General features: G+C 38.4%; 2 protein-coding genes and 1 long non-coding RNA gene across 3 annotated transcripts; all 3 read right to left on the bottom strand.

Moving 5' to 3' along the window:
- Nucleotides 1-5,318: 5,318 nt before the first annotated feature.
- On the bottom strand, nt 5,319-6,026 carry LOC144652099 (uncharacterized). Its single transcript, XM_078512130.1, has 2 exons — nt 5,690-6,026; nt 5,319-5,502 (listed from the first exon to the last, which is right to left on the bottom strand). Exons 1-2 carry the CDS (start codon nt 5,833-5,835, stop codon nt 5,319-5,321), a joined length of 330 nt encoding a protein of 109 aa, XP_078368256.1. The 5' UTR covers nt 5,836-6,026.
- Nucleotides 6,027-8,378: 2,352 nt separating this feature from the next.
- LOC144652758 (uncharacterized) lies at nt 8,379-9,419 on the bottom strand. The gene is made up of 2 exons (XR_013570617.1): nt 9,009-9,419; nt 8,379-8,639 (listed from the first exon to the last, which is right to left on the bottom strand). It is a non-coding gene; the product is annotated as an uncharacterized LOC144652758 (long non-coding RNA).
- Nucleotides 9,420-17,578: 8,159 nt separating this feature from the next.
- Nucleotides 17,579-18,582, bottom strand: LOC144652757 (uncharacterized). The gene is given in 4 exon segments (XM_078512815.1): nt 17,579-18,058; nt 18,061-18,126; nt 18,205-18,391; nt 18,472-18,582. Coding segments are annotated over 4 exon segments (552 nt in total). The 5' UTR covers nt 18,577-18,582; the 3' UTR covers nt 17,579-17,864.
- Nucleotides 18,583-18,798: the final 216 nt, after the last annotated feature.

Genomic DNA, 18,798 nt, shown 5'->3' with positions numbered 1-18,798 from the left:
TAACGAAAATAAAAGTCTATACGCCAATATTGTCTGATTTCAGACGGTATGATCGACAAAATAAAATCATAAAATTGTAATCTAGAAAATATATTGTCCACATGACAAATGTCAATCTTTATTTCAGCATTAAATCTGCCGGGTTCTTCTGTCGCTATCAACCTGTGTATTTCGACAAAAATGTAGAAACATCAGTACGCATGATGGTATAGGGTACTAAAAATTAAACAACAACAAAAAATAGCTTATTGATTTAATTGGTTTACACCAAAAACCACTAACACATGACTCCACTCATACTGATTCAATTGCAGGTTTTGTCTATATCTAAAATTCAGCAATATTTCAACGTAAAACTGGAACAATTCGTTCGGAATAAAATTTAATAAAAAACTCTCAAATTCCCACTGTGTTTCCTCCGTTAACTCATGGCACATGGTTATTTCAGTGCTAATGACGGCATTTGGCTGATTGGACATCAGACAATGACGTTTGAGACAGTCGAGAAATGAATAAACCAGCTCCTCCGGAATACGATATTGGAACTATAAACAAAATATATTTCAGAGGTTGTCTTATGTTTTAAATAACTTTAATAAACAATCGTTCGGCACATGTATAATACTCACGTCTTGGATCCTGCGCTGTAATATGTCACTGTTACGTAATTCCTCCAATGCGTTGATAGCCCGTTGACGGGGTGACAAATTGGCTTGTTCATGTCGATCGCTTGATTCCGGAAGCGGTACCTGGCAGTGAGGAAATTTTTGTGTTTTCTGTTCCCACTTCGTCCATCTTCCGAACAAGTAATAGAACCTGCTAGTGGATTGATAAATGTAGAATTTACAACATGAAAATAAATGTAGAACATATCTATAGATATTTATGGCAAGAAATACAGAAACTATAATTACAATACAGGGTGATGATAAACAAACCTGAAAGAAGACCCAAACTAAATTGCTAGTGAAAGGCTAGTATCAGTGCAAGATTAAAAAAATTTGCGTGGCAAGTCAGGGTTTTCTCAATAAACATAAAACACCTTCCTGATTTTGAGTTGAAAAGGGGTGTTCAAAGGTGGTGTCAAGGTTGGAAAAGAATCGACACAACATTTTTGGGAATGGCAAGAGGCCAGAATGTTCTTCGCAAACCTCACTATTTTATTCTTCTTGAATGGTTACACTTCTCATGTCTTGATCTCACTCGAAGGTGACTTTCTTATAAGCGAGTTTTAAATAACAGTGTGTGGCACACCCTAATTCGACCTAGACTACACTGATTGATTCTATTGGCTTCAATTAAACCATAAAAATGCCACATCATATAGATCACTTAAATGCCACAGTCACAACACAACTAAATCTATCTTGACAACACAGAACTCATCAATATTCTCTGAACTTGTACATGTATGTCATTCAATTTCTTGTCAAGTGTTCTTTCATACAATTCTATCAACACAGTTGACCTCTTTAAGGATCAGCATGTTGGCAACTAGAACTTGTATCTGTTGCTTTACTTAAGTGTGATAAAAACATTCTAAAAATTTGTATAATATTATTTTAAGAAAATAAAAAATTGTCATTCTTAGTAGAATGTTTGAATATATGCCTATTCATGTAAGCCTTAAAAAATTTCTTCAATATGACCATTGCTCAATCCGTGTTTTCTGATAAGGTCGGCAGTGAGCACTAAATAGCCATGATTAAATGGCTGGAGTAGGATCATAATCTTTTCTGGGCCCTCTGCCCGGAATGTGGCAAGGTTATTAAGAGTGCTCTTGCTGAGTGTTGCCTTTCTATCTGTCTTGATACGATTCATTAGCAAGGATGGTAGCCTTTCTACTTTGGCATTGGAGATTGGGATTGAGTACAGAAGCTCTACCAAAATGATCGAGCGCCATGCTCCACTCTCTTCTTCTCCTTGAGTCGAAGATCTGTCTCCGCACGTTTTTGAGGGTTCCAGTTACATTTTCCTGTACTCAAGGAAATGCCAATAATCCAATAAATTGCCAGCGACCCATCCAAGGCTGCCTTTGAACAGAGGTTCTTTGAATTGAAGTGGTCTTAAAGTCCAGCAACACAGTTGGCAAATCTACAAATGTAGATCCTCTTTGCTTTTTTTCTTCATTCCTCATTATCCCCATTTTTTAAGGTTCACGGATGTTAATCATTGTATAATCTTACTTTTAAGTTAATATTACGCTCGCAACAGATGCATTTCACCCAGGATTTTGGATCAAAGATCTGAAATGCACAGCAACTTGCTACATACTGATAACTAAAACAATTGAACAGCATGGAAATTTTTATTTGTTTAATTTTCAATTCAATCGAATGTGACCAGTCAACATGACTGCACATGACTGACAAGACAAAAGGTTGACTGGTCAACTCCCTAAATCAGTCCAGTCATTGTCCATTGAGTGGCTTAATTTTGAGCCCTGTGGAAGGTTCTTGGTATCCAGCCGTGAGTGGAGGTGCGGTAACACAGCAGCCACTATGCATGATTTTCAACAGCAGGTGTCAGGAACTGAATAACATGAAATGTGTTATCTGAAGCAATACTTCTTGCTTTGTACCAAGAAAATTCATCAACATTGACAAACTTTTTTAAATCATGATATAAAACATCAGTATCCATTATCATCTGTTATGGCATTTGACATTTGATAATCTTTGACCACGATGTGTGAGCACAAGGTGAAGATTTGAAAGTTGTACTTAGCATTTTTCCTCTAAAATACATTGTTGTATTCTCCAAATATGTACTGTCCAACACGGATAATGTAACAGTGGGACCCTTATTGTTGCAGAGTGTATGGAAAGCAACAAAAGCTGAGACCTTTATTCATAATAATGGTTATGATGGTGATAATCATATTGATATTTCTATGGCAGAAAAGTAAACATGTGAACATTATAAGAATAACTTAAGCTAGTTAAAAGGTTAAAAACCTAAAAAAAACAATATATAAAAAAATTGGCCCAAGAAAAAGTGGCCATAAAATACTAGTAACTAGTAGTAGTGAAAGAAGGTAATGACAGGGTCTAGCTACTGCATATCTCCTAACTTGGCTGGACAGTGGGACTGTAGGCTTGGCAGTGACTGACAAGATTCAAGTGGCATTTTACGTATTTCTGTGCTAACTCAGCGGTTTGTTATAGTCATTGTTCCTTGGGGGGCCCTAAGGTCAGGTCAGAGTGCCTTGAAGCTTCAACACAATGTGCAAGCCCAAAGTGAAGATTTAACAGTCATGTTTCATTATCTTTCCTCTATGATAAACTGATTTATTATAATCATTTCATCGGGCATTGTGGCGTATTTTGCGGGCTAAAATGGAGAATTCAGCGGGCTAAAATATATTTTAGCCCGCTGCCGTGGACCAATCAGGAACAAGAAAATAACGAAGCCAGCCAATCAGAACTGAAAACCATTCAACTGTTGACAAAATTGTTGAAGGACTGAACAGGGAAGCAAATTCTCAGTCTTCTCAGCTAGATGAAGAAGAATTTAGAAACTTAAAGAAGAATCCAGGCGGCGAAGTAAATGTACAGTTTGTCTTCATTGAGCAAAACTCGCTCAGTCGAATTTTAGGCATATTCCAAACTGCCAGTTCAGTTAACAGCACAATTAATTTAAACACTTCTAAATGACGACTATTTCTTTGCTGCCAAAAGAATTTTGTAATTTCCTTTCAAGCAAAGATTGTTTTGAGTAATTTTGTGGTTTTCTGCCGAGTTTTGTAAACTTTTAAACCTGATTTACAATCAGAAATATACGCCGACTTGCAAGTCGTCAGCGTTCAAAATATCGCTAACTGTTTTTGATTTCTTAACTAAATGCCCTCTGAAATGATTATAATGAGATAGAGTTGATGTTCTTGGGCGTAAATATGCTTTTGGCCCTTCTCAGAGCTCATTTTAGCCCTCGCCTGCGGCTCGGGCTAAAATGAGCCTGAGTCGGGCCAAAAACATATTTACGCCTACGAACATCAACTCTATTGTTATATTCTCCAAAGATGTATTGGCCAACACGGATGATTGTAACAGTTGGACCCTTGTTATCGCAGAGTGTATGGAGATATGTATGGAGGTATATCACTCATGGTCGGACGCCAACTGCACAGCAACAATTCATCACGCATGTAAACATGTACTTTCAGTGAAGGGCAAAAATGTAACTACATATTTTATCATTGTTTGATTTGAGAAAACATGTCACTGCATAATTTTTTATTGTTTCATTTGAGAAGACTTGTCAAAAACTCAGGCTTTGTGCTTCACGGCGGGTTCCAAACACCTCGAAACAGATAAAAGCGCGAGGCCCAAACTGGGAAAATACAATGTATTAATAATTCCCATAATTTAAATGTTCACCATCATGAGCAAGAAAACAAGACTTGCAATGCCAAAAATCTTAAATGTTTGAATCATACAATTTTTCTTATTCTGTTTCACTAGGCTTTACAGTCTTCGTAAATTGTCATTAAATTAACAGCTGAATCAACCTTTTTCTTTTTCATGTGGTAATAATTTCTTAAATGCTCAGTCACTTTTTCCCTACCTTAACTTCTCATCATCTTCCTGATATTTTTTTTCTCTTGTCATTCATCTTATTTTTATGTTTTTCTCTGAAGTGCATATCTTCGTCTTCAGGACTTCAGTGCCAATCAAGTGGCTTCTTTTTTTCCTCTCTGTACTTTTTCTTTTTTTTTTTGTTATTTAATTGTACCGTTCATGTTGCTTTCTTTTGATATTCTTATTTTATTCATAAAAAAATTCTGCCTTGTCTAGCTTCTGTCAAGAGTCTTTCTCTGTGTTTCTCTGAGTCTGTGTTCATTACTAACTACTTCCATTCTTATCCCATTTTCAAAGTTCATGTTCTATAAAACAGCCAGCTTTATTTGCATTTCAGTTAACTGTTGGTAAAACTGCACGATTTTTTTGTATTTTAGTGTAGAAAAGTTTTAAAACCTTTCCAGTACTACAAAACATTAATAAAATGTTATGGAAAACAATAATTATTAACAAAGTGAAAAATATCAGATATGGGAATGGTAAAAAATATATCAAGTTAATAAAAGTCAAGCGTTCACCCTGTGGTTTGGATGATTAAAAGCCATACCACATCTTATTCTTTCTTTTTTCACTTTCTGTTTTCTTGGACTCCTCTCTTTCTTCCTGAAAATATTCTCTTGTTTATTGTTTTCTTAATTCTTCTTTTTCTTAAGTTCAATTTTATTTTCTTCTTATTCTTTCCCTTTATTTCCTTAATTTTTTCTTTATTTTTCTTCTCTTTCTTTTAACAATTCTTCGTCAGCCACCGTATCTTCCCCAGTGATGGGACATTTTACAAGGTACAAGAAACCACCGTGTGTAAAGTGGGATGGTGCGATTATTCCTATATTTATAACCACAAATAGTCCTAGTGGTAATATAGTACCTGTAATGGCCTTCTGGTTTTTCGTAAAGGCTTTCTTCACCGTTGAAAGAATTCACTCTGGAAAAGAGACAGATGTTCAGTGGAGCAAGAGAGTTACCTTGAGTGCTCAACAGATTTCCGTTTGCAAGAGAGACACAAAGAAAATGTCCTGTTTACATGATACAAAATGCACTGTGAGTAAAGTGCAATGGTGCGACGATTCCTATATTTAAAACCACAAATATTGGAAGTAGTAATATAGTACCTGTAATGGCCTGGTGGTTTTTCATACGCATTGGCCTTTATCAAAGCGTCCATCACTTGTGCGTCGATATCGTCCTTGGTGCAGTGAATGGGGAAGTATGTTGTGTCCTTCAATAATGTAATTTCCTTAAACTGTTGAACGGACATTGCCCGGTTGTTATACCAGTGAGCCCTGTCGAATATATGCTGGTAGGACTTGATTTCGTCTTCTGTGTTAAAGATCGTTGCCTGATCTCCATTGCTGCTGTGATTGCGATTACAAGTGGATTGACTTGAGTTTATCTTGCAAGTTTTGTAGAGTCATTCCCAGCTAGGGGTCCATTCACGTGAATTGTGGATGGTAGTTTTATTTTTGCTTAGGCATACAAATTCATGTGTGGTCTGTGGTATGTTTAAATGTTGTTCGTCTAGGTTAAGTGGACCGTGAAAAACCAGCAGAGAATCTGTTGAGTAACCCATCATGTGAATCCAGTTTCCTCCTTTCCCCTCACTCATCACAAAAGCATGAAATGAAAACAGGCCCTTACAAGGCACAAACACAATCTTGTCAGTGTCACCACATAAAGATAAGGATAAGCAAATGCTACCGACCCCTTTTTCTTTTTATGCTCATTTACAAGTGTGAATCAGATCTCAGCAATAAGAGCTCTGTCACTTTGGTACTAAAACATTGCTAAGGATGTTTTAAATGAAAACTAAAAGTGGGACTAGACTGCAGAAAAGGAGACTAACTCAAATGCTTCTGCTTTGTCCACCACTAACTCCAATTCTGTAGCTTTCCTTGATCAGGTCTTGTTGTTGGTATTAGTCTCTGAATTCTTTGGTAAAGAGGTGATTCACTTTAAAATTGTCTGAACCTCTTCTCTTGAAGCCCAAGTCATAACCTTGTCTGCCATAAAACAGAATGCTTGAAGAGAAAAAGGTGTGTCTCACACTCTAGTACTAACTTTCATCCCTGACCTCTTCTGGTGTACCAGACAAATGTCTAACACATGTTACCCTCCCAGTGTCCAAACCTTTGACAAAGTGCAGCCTGCTGTAGTCTTCCTTTAAAGCCACAAACTAGAGATCTTGCTTGCTAGCTTCCAGTGTCAGCATTGGTGACTGCACCACACAGAGTTTTGATAATTCATGATGTGGTCTGCTTCCCCAAACAATTTCTTCAAAACGCTATAAGAAATTGTTATGATCTTGCTATTTTCCGGTTGAACTTAAAGCACTGGCAGGCTTGTGATGTGTGGGTTCTCATTGCAACTGCTCTTTGGTAATGCTACCGCAGCAATTTTTAAAGTTGAAAGAGAATGTGGTTTTCCTCACATACCTTGAACACTTTCGTTTTCCAACTGGTATGGATGCTCCTGCATTCTCATATTTTCCAGTTTGTATGCATAGGGGATGTACTCCTAATCGTAGCTTAGTAATACTTATTGGATGCGCTGGATTTTCAACAGCAGTGAGATATTCTTCTAACTGGTAGTCCTCTTTTACTTCATTGTGTGAATTTTTCTGTAGACTGCTGACTGACTCGCAATTGTGGACCTGCAACCAATTTCGGAAATAGTTTTTTTCTTAGCTAATGCTTCGTCATTATTTAGTAAACTAACAAATTTACTATGTTTTTTGTACGAATGGTTGTTGCTACACAGGCAAACACAGGTAGTTCTGGTCGTGACACTGGAAGCAAAGGCTGCATGTGTGTTCAGAAAGGCTTGGCATAGAAACGCACTATAAAGGTCACTAATAATATGAAAAATGGACAGACAAAGACAAGGCATAATTCTGGAAAGGCAAAGACACTTTGGTGGTTTGGATGCATGTGATTACCACTCGTAAAGCTGTTGGATCAGGCTTATTTCTCCCAGGATTTGTAACAACAGCTTATCTGTACATGGCGAATTCAGTTCTGCCATAAGTACTGGGCAAGTATTTGACAAAGTGTGAAAAAACTGCTGCTACACAGGCAACACAGGTAGTTTTGGTCGTGACTCTGGAAGCAAAGGCTGTATGTGTGTTCACAAAGGCTTGGGCGTAGAAACGCACTATAAAGGTCACTTGTAATATCAAAAAAAAGATGGACAGACGAAGACCAGGCATAATTCTGGAAAGGCAAAGACACTACGGTCGTTTGCATGCTTGTGATAAACACTCGTAAAGCTGTTGGATCAGGCTTATTTCTCCCAGGATTTGTAACAACAGCTTGTCTGTACAAAGCAAATACAGTCTGGCCATAAGTATTTGCCCTATGCCTTTCTCTTCGCTTTGCATTAATTTTGTTTCCAGTTTGACATCAGTAGTAATATCAGCTCATTTTGTCGAATATTGACCGTTGAATTTTAAAAATATTTTGGCGGGCTTTGTTGTGGTTGGTGGATTAAGTCAGGGATTAAATTTGAAAAATGTTTGGCTGTATTGCAAGTTAAATAAAAATTTGAAATGTGACTTGTGATTTGTTGGTAATGCAAAGAAAAGTCGCACAACTATAGGTTACACAACACACTTTATTAAGAGTGATACAATAATTTACAATTTTAGTTTCTTTTTGCTTGCATGATTCTTTTTACAATTCTTTCTGTCATTGTTTTGCTTCCTGGTAATTTGTTTATTGCGTCAATCATAAATGTATCTGCTTTCCATTTATCTCTTAGATTTTAAGCATCTTGTTCATCACATATCAGCAATCGATATTGCGTGTTTTGTTCTTAACAATGCTTGCTCTATTGTGTCTTTGGGAAAAATGAATTGGTTTTTGTTTACATTTGATTTCATAATACTCTCCATAATAGGACCCGCAGCACGTTATCCATACGGGGCCACGGGGCCATTTTTTGGAAATTTCGTTTCCTTCCACTTTGGTTGTTCTGCTAACATGTCTGTGTCATTGTACAAACTGTGGAAAATTGGTCCACAGCAGGATCGGTTCTGCTTGCAGATATAACACGTGGATGACATGACTAGAAAGACAAAAACAGTCACACAACATATTTTATTGAGAGTAACACAACATTGTACAATGTCAATTTCAGTCGTATTCAATTTCTTTCTGCCTTTAAAAAGAATTCTCTTCACGTTTGTGACTTAAATATTTTCTCGTACGTTGTATGCTACCTAAAGCTTCTTTTCATGGAAATAAACGTTAGCCCCTTGATTTAATCTTGCAGTCTTTGTTCAATGCAACGGAGATCTTCAAGAGTTTCAGAAGGGACTCTTGGAAGTGGCATCTTCTAAACTTTAAATTTAATCGGAACGGATTGGTTACCGCTCGACATGCCAACGACTTAAATCCTATTTCGAGCAAACAACAAATCGAAAGAATAAATTACCTTTAGGTTTGAAGTAAAGCCAATGAAATCGGTGTTTCTGCGCGTTTCTTTGTCGATCATCTTGCATCTTTGGAGAAAGAGGACGCTTTTGCAAACTGCTGGCATTAAATAGGTACGCTTATAAAACCGGTTTTACCGCGTTCCCTGAAGCGGTTTGAGACCCCCTACACCTCCCCCGGACTCCAGGAAGCCTGGTAAAAGGGCCATATGGGGGAGTTTTCAATTCGACTTTCTCTTATTTGTCTTCCAATCAGAGCTCAATATTTGTGTCTATATAGTAAAATGCCAGAAAAGTACATACGCGAAGGTTTTTTCTCTCATTCTTGTACCAAAAACATGTCTTTCTAAATATAATTTTTATTCGCGTTCCATTTTATTTGATGGACGCGTAGGGGGTAGAAACTGGTTTTCTCTCACTTTTGTACCAATAAGAAGTCATTAGTGTGACTATATAAATGCTGATCTGCATTACACACTTTTACTAACGTAATGATTGTAATACTAGCTCATTTTGTTGATTATGGCCGTTAAATTTTAAAAATATTGTGGCTGGCCTTTTGGCCGGCTTTGTTGTGATTGGTGTCACCGAGAAAAACAAATTCTTCTTCTTGACACTCAATGCCAAATTATTCTCCTGTCTTGGTAAATGGTCGAGCTAGCCTATCAATCGCCTCAGGTTTACTGTATTCTTCATATGCATTATTCATCAAAACTGGCTGCCGTAACTTGATAAGCCCGTCTTGTTCATGTGATGTGGCTTGTTGATAGGAATTAATCTGTTACGCCCAGTGATACAACTAATGCATTTGTCAAGGCCTGTCCATCCACTTCCATGGACCCACTTACTGAAATCTTTAATAGCAGCCATCTCCCTAGCATGACAGCTATGTGGCTCTCATCTAGCTCATGCATTGTCCATTGAATTCCCTTCGCCACAGTAAACAGTGGGTGATCAGCAGTAACAACAGGGATTTGCGAGGATCCTCAGTTTTTACCAATTAAAAATTTTAAATATCATAAAGGGAGTCATAAAGTAAGGATGCAAGGTTAATGAAATATGAAGTGCACACAAAATCTCATTTCTATGATGATAAGCAAATTAAATAATACAACTTAATAAATGTGTGGATGGCCAACTTTTTTGGGGTCATTTTAGGGCTTCTGTCTGAAAGTTCACGTTTGCTGAATAACAACTTCTAATGTGTTGACTTTGGATCAAAGCTCTTCAGACATATATTTTAGTTTTAAGTACACAGTTGTCTTCGTCTTTCCCGGAAGAAAAACTTTCTTCTATTTTTGATGAATGCCTTTTGCGATTGAACTCAGCAAGGTAGAACGCTTCCATCTTGAGAACGGAAGCTATGACATTGTGGAACGCAGAGGAATTTAGCTTGCATTTCTTTAACAACTGAACAATTTAGCAGTAATCTTGCTGTCGAAGGCTGTGTTAGCCACCTAGTTCATCTACACTTTCAAACCTAGATAAACCTGCCAATGATTAGAAAGATGCATCGCTGCTGTCATCTTTGCTTAGGCTTCCTGCTCTGGGCATGGTTTCTTGTGCTGTGCAGGTTTGTGTGGTGGTCTCATTGCCTTGTAGGATGTGGTTAATGGAGGCATGTAACGCTGCTTTCGTTGCACTACTTTGTTTAATGACACTGTTGAATGATTGGACTGGTGTATTGCGCCTCATATCGCAACTAAAACTGCTCTCAACTTAACAAAAAGCACTGTAGGCACCTAGTTCATCACAAAATATACGAAGGGGTTACATGAAAATGTGCGTGTGTGCGGTACGTGCAGTCACTTAAATTCCTGCTTAGCTAATTTATTACTTAAGTTCAATTCAACTCACTGAGTTTTCCGCAAATGAAGTTTTAGGAGAGTTGTTGAGTTTCTCTCTGGAAACAAAACAGAAGAAAATGCCGACTTAAAAACAATATATGGAGACTGAGATTTAATACCAACACAGTATTACAACTCACTGAATCAGCTTCTTGGAACGGGTTGTGATTAACAGACGTCACTTCCCACTTCCACGATCAATTCCTGAGTTTTTCTAAAAAGATACATTCACACTCAGCTATAAGTATTATAAAGTAGTCCAAGCCAATTCTATCAAGAAAGTCACAAGTGACATGTCGAGACTTGAAAACACACCGAATGCAATTGACATCAAGGTACCAAAGGATATTGTATGGCTTGCAATTGAATGATCTTAACTTGTCTTACTATCAAAGCTACCATATGTATTCCTATAACATGAGATGAAAATAAAAAAAACCACTTCTCTACTATCAGCCATCACATCCACTGGAACATCACTACCATTTTCTATCATATCTGCTGTCAGCGAATCCACAGCTTCTAAAACTGAACCTTGACGCATGCTTAAGTGAATTGTTTTATCAGATATATGTGCATCATTCAGATATATATTCAAACTGGCCATATCAAGGAAAGGTGTGTCTATCTATATTAGCACCATGTTGTGAGCTCTCAATCTCCTTTACCTGCGATTTCTCTAACGCCTATAAATCTTCAGAATTACATAGATAAAAAACACACTTTTGCCATAAACAAACGAATAAGCATGCATACTGAGTATTGTTGTATATGTTAATTGTCCCGCTACTCCAGCATGCTGTGGAACTGCCAAAGTGGCATACACTAGAAATGCAAGATAGCAGCAGGGAAGCTACAGCCATAAACTTGAGAGTACATTGAAGGTGGTTGTTGTTGTTGTTGTTGTTAACAACGAAACAACTAAAGCATGTGGTTGCATGGGCTTAAGCGATGTAGCGCAAGAGTATAAGAAAATTCGCCCGTAGATCAAAAGTTGTCCTTATTGTGTGATTATGCTTATAATTATAGTAAAGTTTGTGCTTTTGTCGCTATTGAAAACCATGCTTAAGACGTTGTTGGGAATAGTGAGTCAACAACAATGTCCCGGCCAGATAATGTCCTGTTTACATGATACAAAATGCACCGTGAGTAAAGGGGAATGGTGCGATGATTCCTATATTTATAACCACAAATAGTTGTAGTGGTAATATAGTACCTGTAATAGTCTTGTGGTTTTTCGTACACATTCGCCTTTATCAAAGCGTCGATCACCTGAGCGTCTATATCATCCTGGGTGTAGTGAAACGGGAAATATGTGGTGTCCTTCAATACTGTAATTTTCTTAAACTGTTGATCGGACATTGCCCGGTTGTTATATACCAGTGAGCCAACGACAAAATGATCAGAGCTATTTCCAATTTACCAGGCAGGCGTACTTTGACCGAGAAACTTGTAAAAAAAAATAATGCTAGCTAAACGAGGCTTAAAATTGTAACTGACTACTTTCTTTGAAGTTTATACTGTTATTATTCAATAAAAAAGAAATCATCAGACTTAGTAATTATATTGTTAAAATAAACTTTTATTTACATTGCGGCCATTGTTCTATATTTATAAACTATAATTTATTAAAACATTTCCGAAATTGAGCCCTACACTCTCACATAGCAATTCCTCTAATCGGTGATTCTCTCTCTCTCCTCTCTCTTTCCGCCCTTTCTCGCTCTCCTCTCCCTTTCTTGCATTCGTCTCTCGTTAATTTTTTCTTGATTTTCCCGCTTTCTGTCCTCTTCTCTTAATTTCTTCTCTTCCATGTTTTTAATCTCTGCCTCCGTTCTTCTTCTTCTCCTTTGCTTTGCACGAATGCTGCTGATATCTTGGACGAAGTTGCTGAGCAGCTCATGCATCTCTGTTCTCGTCTTTTCGTCATTCCTCCTTTTTCGTCTTAGGGCGCGCATCCCCTCGCGACTTCTTCTTCGCCTTCCCTCCCGCTGGTCGCGGGTCATGGGCTTTTTTTCCGGTTTTCGCGGTGCTTTTGCTCAAGATATTTTTCGCGGTTGTTAACCCTCCAGTCTTTAACTCGCTGATTATTTTGTCACGCTGCGTGTTGTACTTTTGTACGCATCAATTATACGCATAAATTATTATATGCATAAATTATCATTTATCACTTTCATAAATTATACCATCTTAAAAGAAATTCCAAGATATTTCAAAATTACTTCCTTTGAAGTTTATACTGTTATTATTCAATAAACGTTATTGATAAAAAAGAAATCATCAGACTTTGTGTAATTTTGTAGTAATCATATTGTTAAAATAAACTTTTATTTACACTGCGGCCATTGTCCTATTTATAAACTATTATTCATTAAAACATTTCCGAAATTGAGCCCTACACTCTCACATAGCAATTCCTCTAATCGGCCATTCTCTCTCTCTCTCTCCTCTCTCTTTCTGCCCTCTCTCGCTCTCCTCTCCCTTTCTTGCATTCGTCTCTCGTTAATTTTTTCTTGATTTTCCCGCTTTCTGTCCTCTTCTCTTTTCTTCTCTTCCATGTTTTTTATCTCCGCCTCCGTTCTTCTTCTCCTTTGCTCCGCACGAGCTTCTCCAATGCTGCTGATATCTTGTACGAAGTCACTGAGCAGCTCGCGCATCTCTGTTCTCATCTTTTCGTCATTCCTCCTTTTGGTTCTTAGGGCGCGCATCCCCTTGCGACTTCTTCGCCTTCCCTCCCGCTGGTCGTCGGTCATGGGCTTTGTTTCTGGTTTTCGCGGTGCTTTTGCTCAAGGTATTTTTCGCGGTTGTTTACCCTCCAGTCTTTCACTCAATGATTATTTTTTCACGCTGCGCGTTGTACTTTTGTACGCATAAATTATACCATCTTGAAAGAAATTCCAAGATATTTCAAAATTACTTCCTTTGAAGTTTATACTGTTATTATTCAATAAACGTTATTGATAAAAAAAGAAATCATCAGACTTTGTGTAATTTTGTAGTAATCATATTGTTAAAATAAACTTTTATTTACACTGCGGCCATTGTCCTATTTATAAACTATTATTCATTAAAACATTTCCGAAATTGAGCCCTACACTCTCACATAGCAATTCCTCTAATCGGTGATTCTCTCTCGCTCTCCTCTCCCTTTCTTTCATTCGTCTGTTGTTAATTTTTTCTTGATTTTCCCGCTTTCTGTCCTCTTCTCTTTTCTTCTCTTCCATGTTTTTTATCTCTGCCTCCATTCTTCTTCTTCTCCTTTGCTCCGCACGAGCTTCTCCAATGCTGCTGAAGTCTTGGACGAAGTCGCTGAGCAGCTCGCGCATCTCTGTTCTCGTCTATTTGTCATTCGTCCTTTTTCGTCTTAGGGCGCGCATCCCCTCGCGACTTCTTCTTCGCCTTCCCTCCCGCTGGTCGTCGGTCATGGGCTTTTTGCCCCGTTTTCGCGGTGCTTTTGCTCAAGATATTTTTCGCGGTTGTTTACCCTCTAGTCTTTCACTCGCTGATTATTTTTTTCACGCTGCGCATTGTACTTTTGTACAATTGCTTCGTTTTCCATCTGCAAAAATGAAGACATGTATATTTATTCATTATTTTTGATGATGTACACGCCTGTTGCTGTGTGTAAATATTTTTAACAGATTAAAACACCAATGCATTTCGAAATATATAATAGCAACCAGAATATGCTATTTTGTTTTAAGGCCCTGTATGAATATCCGTATTTTATATCGATTTTTAAGTTGAAAATATTCTTGTGAGTATTCTTAGATTATAGCGTAAGACATTTCCGTTTCCCAAAAGATTCCAGTCATCAGGGTGAATGGTTAAAAGGCAAAAGGCTGACTTCAGATCAGTCTGCGCCATAAATGGCCCAGCTGTTGAAGAATGCTGATAACATTATAGCTGTGAACATACTGGAGGGAGTACGGTTCCTTGGGGATTATGCTTTCCCCTTCTGGGTAGGAGAGGCGATAGATGGTTCGCCACTTAGTGGAGTGTTTCTCATGAACAACGCCTATTGGGGTGACTTTGAAAATCTGGAAGAGGTTAGCAAGGGAATGGACCTGCAATCTGACCCAGCTGAATTTCTTTACATAAATTGGCAGAGACAACACCAGGGTGTTGGAATGCAGAAATGAGTTTGCGTGACACCCAAATGTTTGGGCCCAGTATAACCAATGCGAGTACCACATCTTGGTGCATTAACTTAAGTAGTATTGAAATTATGATTGGGATGAGCTAATTTGACTATGTTAATGGGGGTAGAAACCATTGGCTGGTTGCGACATTGATGTAGTCCACCTAATTTTTTGCTGCGATCTCTGCTATTGGACTGTCTTGAGCAGGTAAACAGGGTATGACTGTTGGAGCCACAGTGGCGGCAGACATGCTCGTAGTGACAGGGGGGGGGGGCGTTGATAGCCTGAGGTCTTGTTGAAGTCAAAGCAGACAGTGGCTAGGCGGCGAGGCTTCTTGCCTAGATCCTGTCTGAGGCATTCATCGTGCTGGTAGCGCCTGGAACACACGTAATAAAGGGGCTTAGTGAGACCCGAGAATGTGACAGTCCAGGTTTCTAGATCAATGGTTTCCCAGGCTATACTAAGGTCTGCAATCCATAAGGTCATAGGCTGCACAGTGCCTGAACTGTTCATCATTTATTATTCCTCGCGAAGCGAGGCCGAAGGCCGAGCGTAGCGGGGTGTATAATTTTGTCCCTCAAAAGGATCAGGCGGGATGAAATCTCGTGTGGAGTTTACGGTCATATATATATTTCTATATATATATATATATATTTGTGAGCTTGGTGTGTGGCGGAAATGACGTCACACGGCCGCCGCGCGCTGGTGGCCTAATGGTAAGGCGTCGAACTTGAAATCAGATCTTCGGAACTGAGGTCGGGGGTTCGAATCCGGCTAGGGTTTTTTTTTTTTCTTTTTTTTTTTCTTTTTTTTTTTGTGACTTCGAATTCTGAGCCTTTCATTTTTATCGTTTTTCTTTTCGGATTAAAATAACATTGATCTCCACATAATACTCCCTCAACGCCTATTCAGGCTATAAATCTTTCATCGCCATCAGGGGCGCGCGGGCGGAGGCTTCGAATCCTCCTGCCGTTCGTTCTTCTTCTTTTTTTTAATGCCATCAAATAAATGTGCAAAATGCGACTATCCAATAATTTGTCGATGATTTTGAAAATAGCCTGCGCTTTCCAACGCTTTATACCTCTTTTCGAACCAGAAAAAGCCACCATCTTCAAAGCGGAGTAGACCCTGGGAACGAGGGTGTCGCGGCCATGCCCGTTGAAATTTCTAACAAATATATCTTTCCGCCTACTGTGGAAAATTGAATATGTACAATTCAATAAATGTTCAACTTCAAATAATCCACTCCTTATTTATAACACCCCCCCCTCCCCAACCCAGAGCTTCGCGAGGCCCTGCGAGTCACGTATTACTAGTAGACAACCAAACTAGCCCCTTGAACTTGGTGACAGTTTTGCTGATGATTTGATGAGCTCTTAAGAGTGCCTAAGGTAAGCAGCGGCAATCACCAGCATGTAAATGCATCTAACCACTTATGGAAAGTGTCTACAACTGGCTTTTTCTTCTTAACCAAAGTTAACAGGAAACCTGGGGGCCAGGGGGACGAGTCCTTCAACCGGAGCTGAATATTGGGAGACTGAGACCAATACAGAGTATCTTGTCCTCGAGAGTTTAGTCCAGGGGGCGGAGTTGCCACAGTGGATGAATGGTGGCTTCTTGAACTTGTATGGCTGACAGCTGGGCAGGGGCAAACAACTGGCATGAGCAAATGGTGTTGTATATAAAATCAAATGCAAAGACTGTGCGTGTGTTTACATTGGCCATACCTCGCGCACACGTAAAACACGCATCAAAAAACATGCTAAAGCGATAACAACAATAGGACAGAAATTCCCTATTGTCCGAACACCATTTGCTCAACGATCATGAAATTGATCTGGAAAATGTTGTCATTATCGACCGGATTTAGTTTAGAGACAAGGACTTTTCCTCGAAGCGTGGCACTCAGTCCGAGATGGACATTTTTTAATTGCATACCACCCCCTATTCTTCCTTTTTAGTCGCGTTTTTAGAATTCCACCCCCCTTTTTATTCAGTACATTCCTTATCACCTTTTTCTGCATTTTTAAGTTTTTTTATTCCTATAACCCTAGGGACGCCGTTTTAAATTTACATATTGCTGAAGAAGGCTACAGCAGTAGCCGAAACGTCCTGCACATATTTTAAGCCAGTGTCAACTTTTATCAAATAATTTTAATCTTATCCTGCTTGGCTACAAACCAGATATTTTTAAACTAGCGGCACATGCTACATTACAACTTCTTCTACTAACATGCTTATACTCATAAGAAACAGAAACAAAAAATTAAGCAAGTAATAAAGACAACATGAAAAATAAAAAGACCAACCAAGGGGAAAACAAAATGATAGAAAAATATACTTATCAGTTAAACTAATAGAAAAAAATGTCATTTATTGTTAAAATCTTTCTCTTTAACAGATGTGGCTGCATTATATTTCTCTAGTTCATTTTTCCTACACAAGAGAGACGAAATCCTGAAACTTGAACTTATTAGTATTTAATGCTTTAAAACATATAAAAATACTTGCCTAACATGATGAGATGGTTGAGAGCTAAACGGTGAGTGTGACGGCGAATAATTCCGAACATGACGTCTAACTCCAAAAGACTCAATTTCGTGTTACTTAAAAACGAATACCACTCTTGGAATTTATTCCAAAAAGAGGTTGCCTTCGGGCAGTGAACAAACCTCAAAGCCATAAGGTTTGACACAAAAAGGGCAGAAAGGGAAGGCAACGTTTTTCATTTTGTGTAACAGGTTGTTCGTTGGTAAGATTTGATGAATAATTTTGTATTGGAACATAGCTAATTTTATTTCTTTTGTGGCTCTGAATTGTAAAAGGTATAGTTTATTTACATTGAGATTATGATTCACAGTCAAAACTTTTAACCTGGTTTGAGCCATTTCTTCTTGCGTTCTCTGCCATGCAATCTTCTATGAAGACACTGGGGAAACAAAGGATTGTCGTGCCCTGAATGCTTGTTCATTATAGGATTTTTGATTGACAGCCACTTTGCCTCCTTTAGGTCTTCATCATCATCGGTCGATGCAGCACACTAGAACATGTGATTTACCACCCTTTTTTCCATTTGGAAACCACCTCACAGTCTTTCTTTTTGGCAAGACTGTCAACCTTTTTAACAAGACCTGAAAGAAAATACAGTCATTTTGAGAATTAACATCATTGAAGTTCTGTGTTAACAACTTGTTATTAAGCCAACAAACCTTTGCCAACATGCCAGCCATCCAACCTGTGCTTAATAGCAGGCCTTGTTTCCCTCATGTATTTTTGAATCTGTACATATCTGTCCGTTATTAGAGTGCTTACTGATAGTCCGTCATCAGTTAAAAATTGCAAGGATCTTATCAGGCCTTCTTTTTCCATTGCATTTGAGTTTTTTACTTCATTACTCTGTGGATATGCAATTAAAGAAAAAACATCGTTAAATTAAGTCCAGTTTGTTTATTTATTTTCAATGTACATATACCAACCTGCACTAACTGGGAGAGACTTTGCTGCGTCTCTGTGGATACCTCTTGTACCCGTGATAAGAGCTTGGTTGTACTTGCTGTTTCCAGCCCTTCGACACTTTTCATAGGAAGTGGATTCATGTTTAGTCAGGGGGCCAGACCCGAAAAAATTCGAAAATGATGGCCGGCTTGATATAAAATTCCAATGTATACCATAGTTTAGAGTGATCATTGGGGTATATGAATCGCGTTGTTGGACTTGACGAAACTCTTGCAAAACATGGGAACGAGGCTCTTTTCCTGGACCATATACGTTAAAAGGTTATTCCACTGGAAGCCATGTTGATG

This window comes from Oculina patagonica, chromosome 4, assembly GCF_052425735.1.
Source record: "Oculina patagonica isolate OP01 chromosome 4, crgOcupat, whole genome shotgun sequence".
Lineage (NCBI taxonomy): Eukaryota > Metazoa > Cnidaria > Anthozoa > Scleractinia > Oculinidae > Oculina > Oculina patagonica.
The sequence above is the reverse complement of the archived record's forward strand: the minus strand, read 5'-3'. Positions and strand labels throughout refer to the sequence as shown.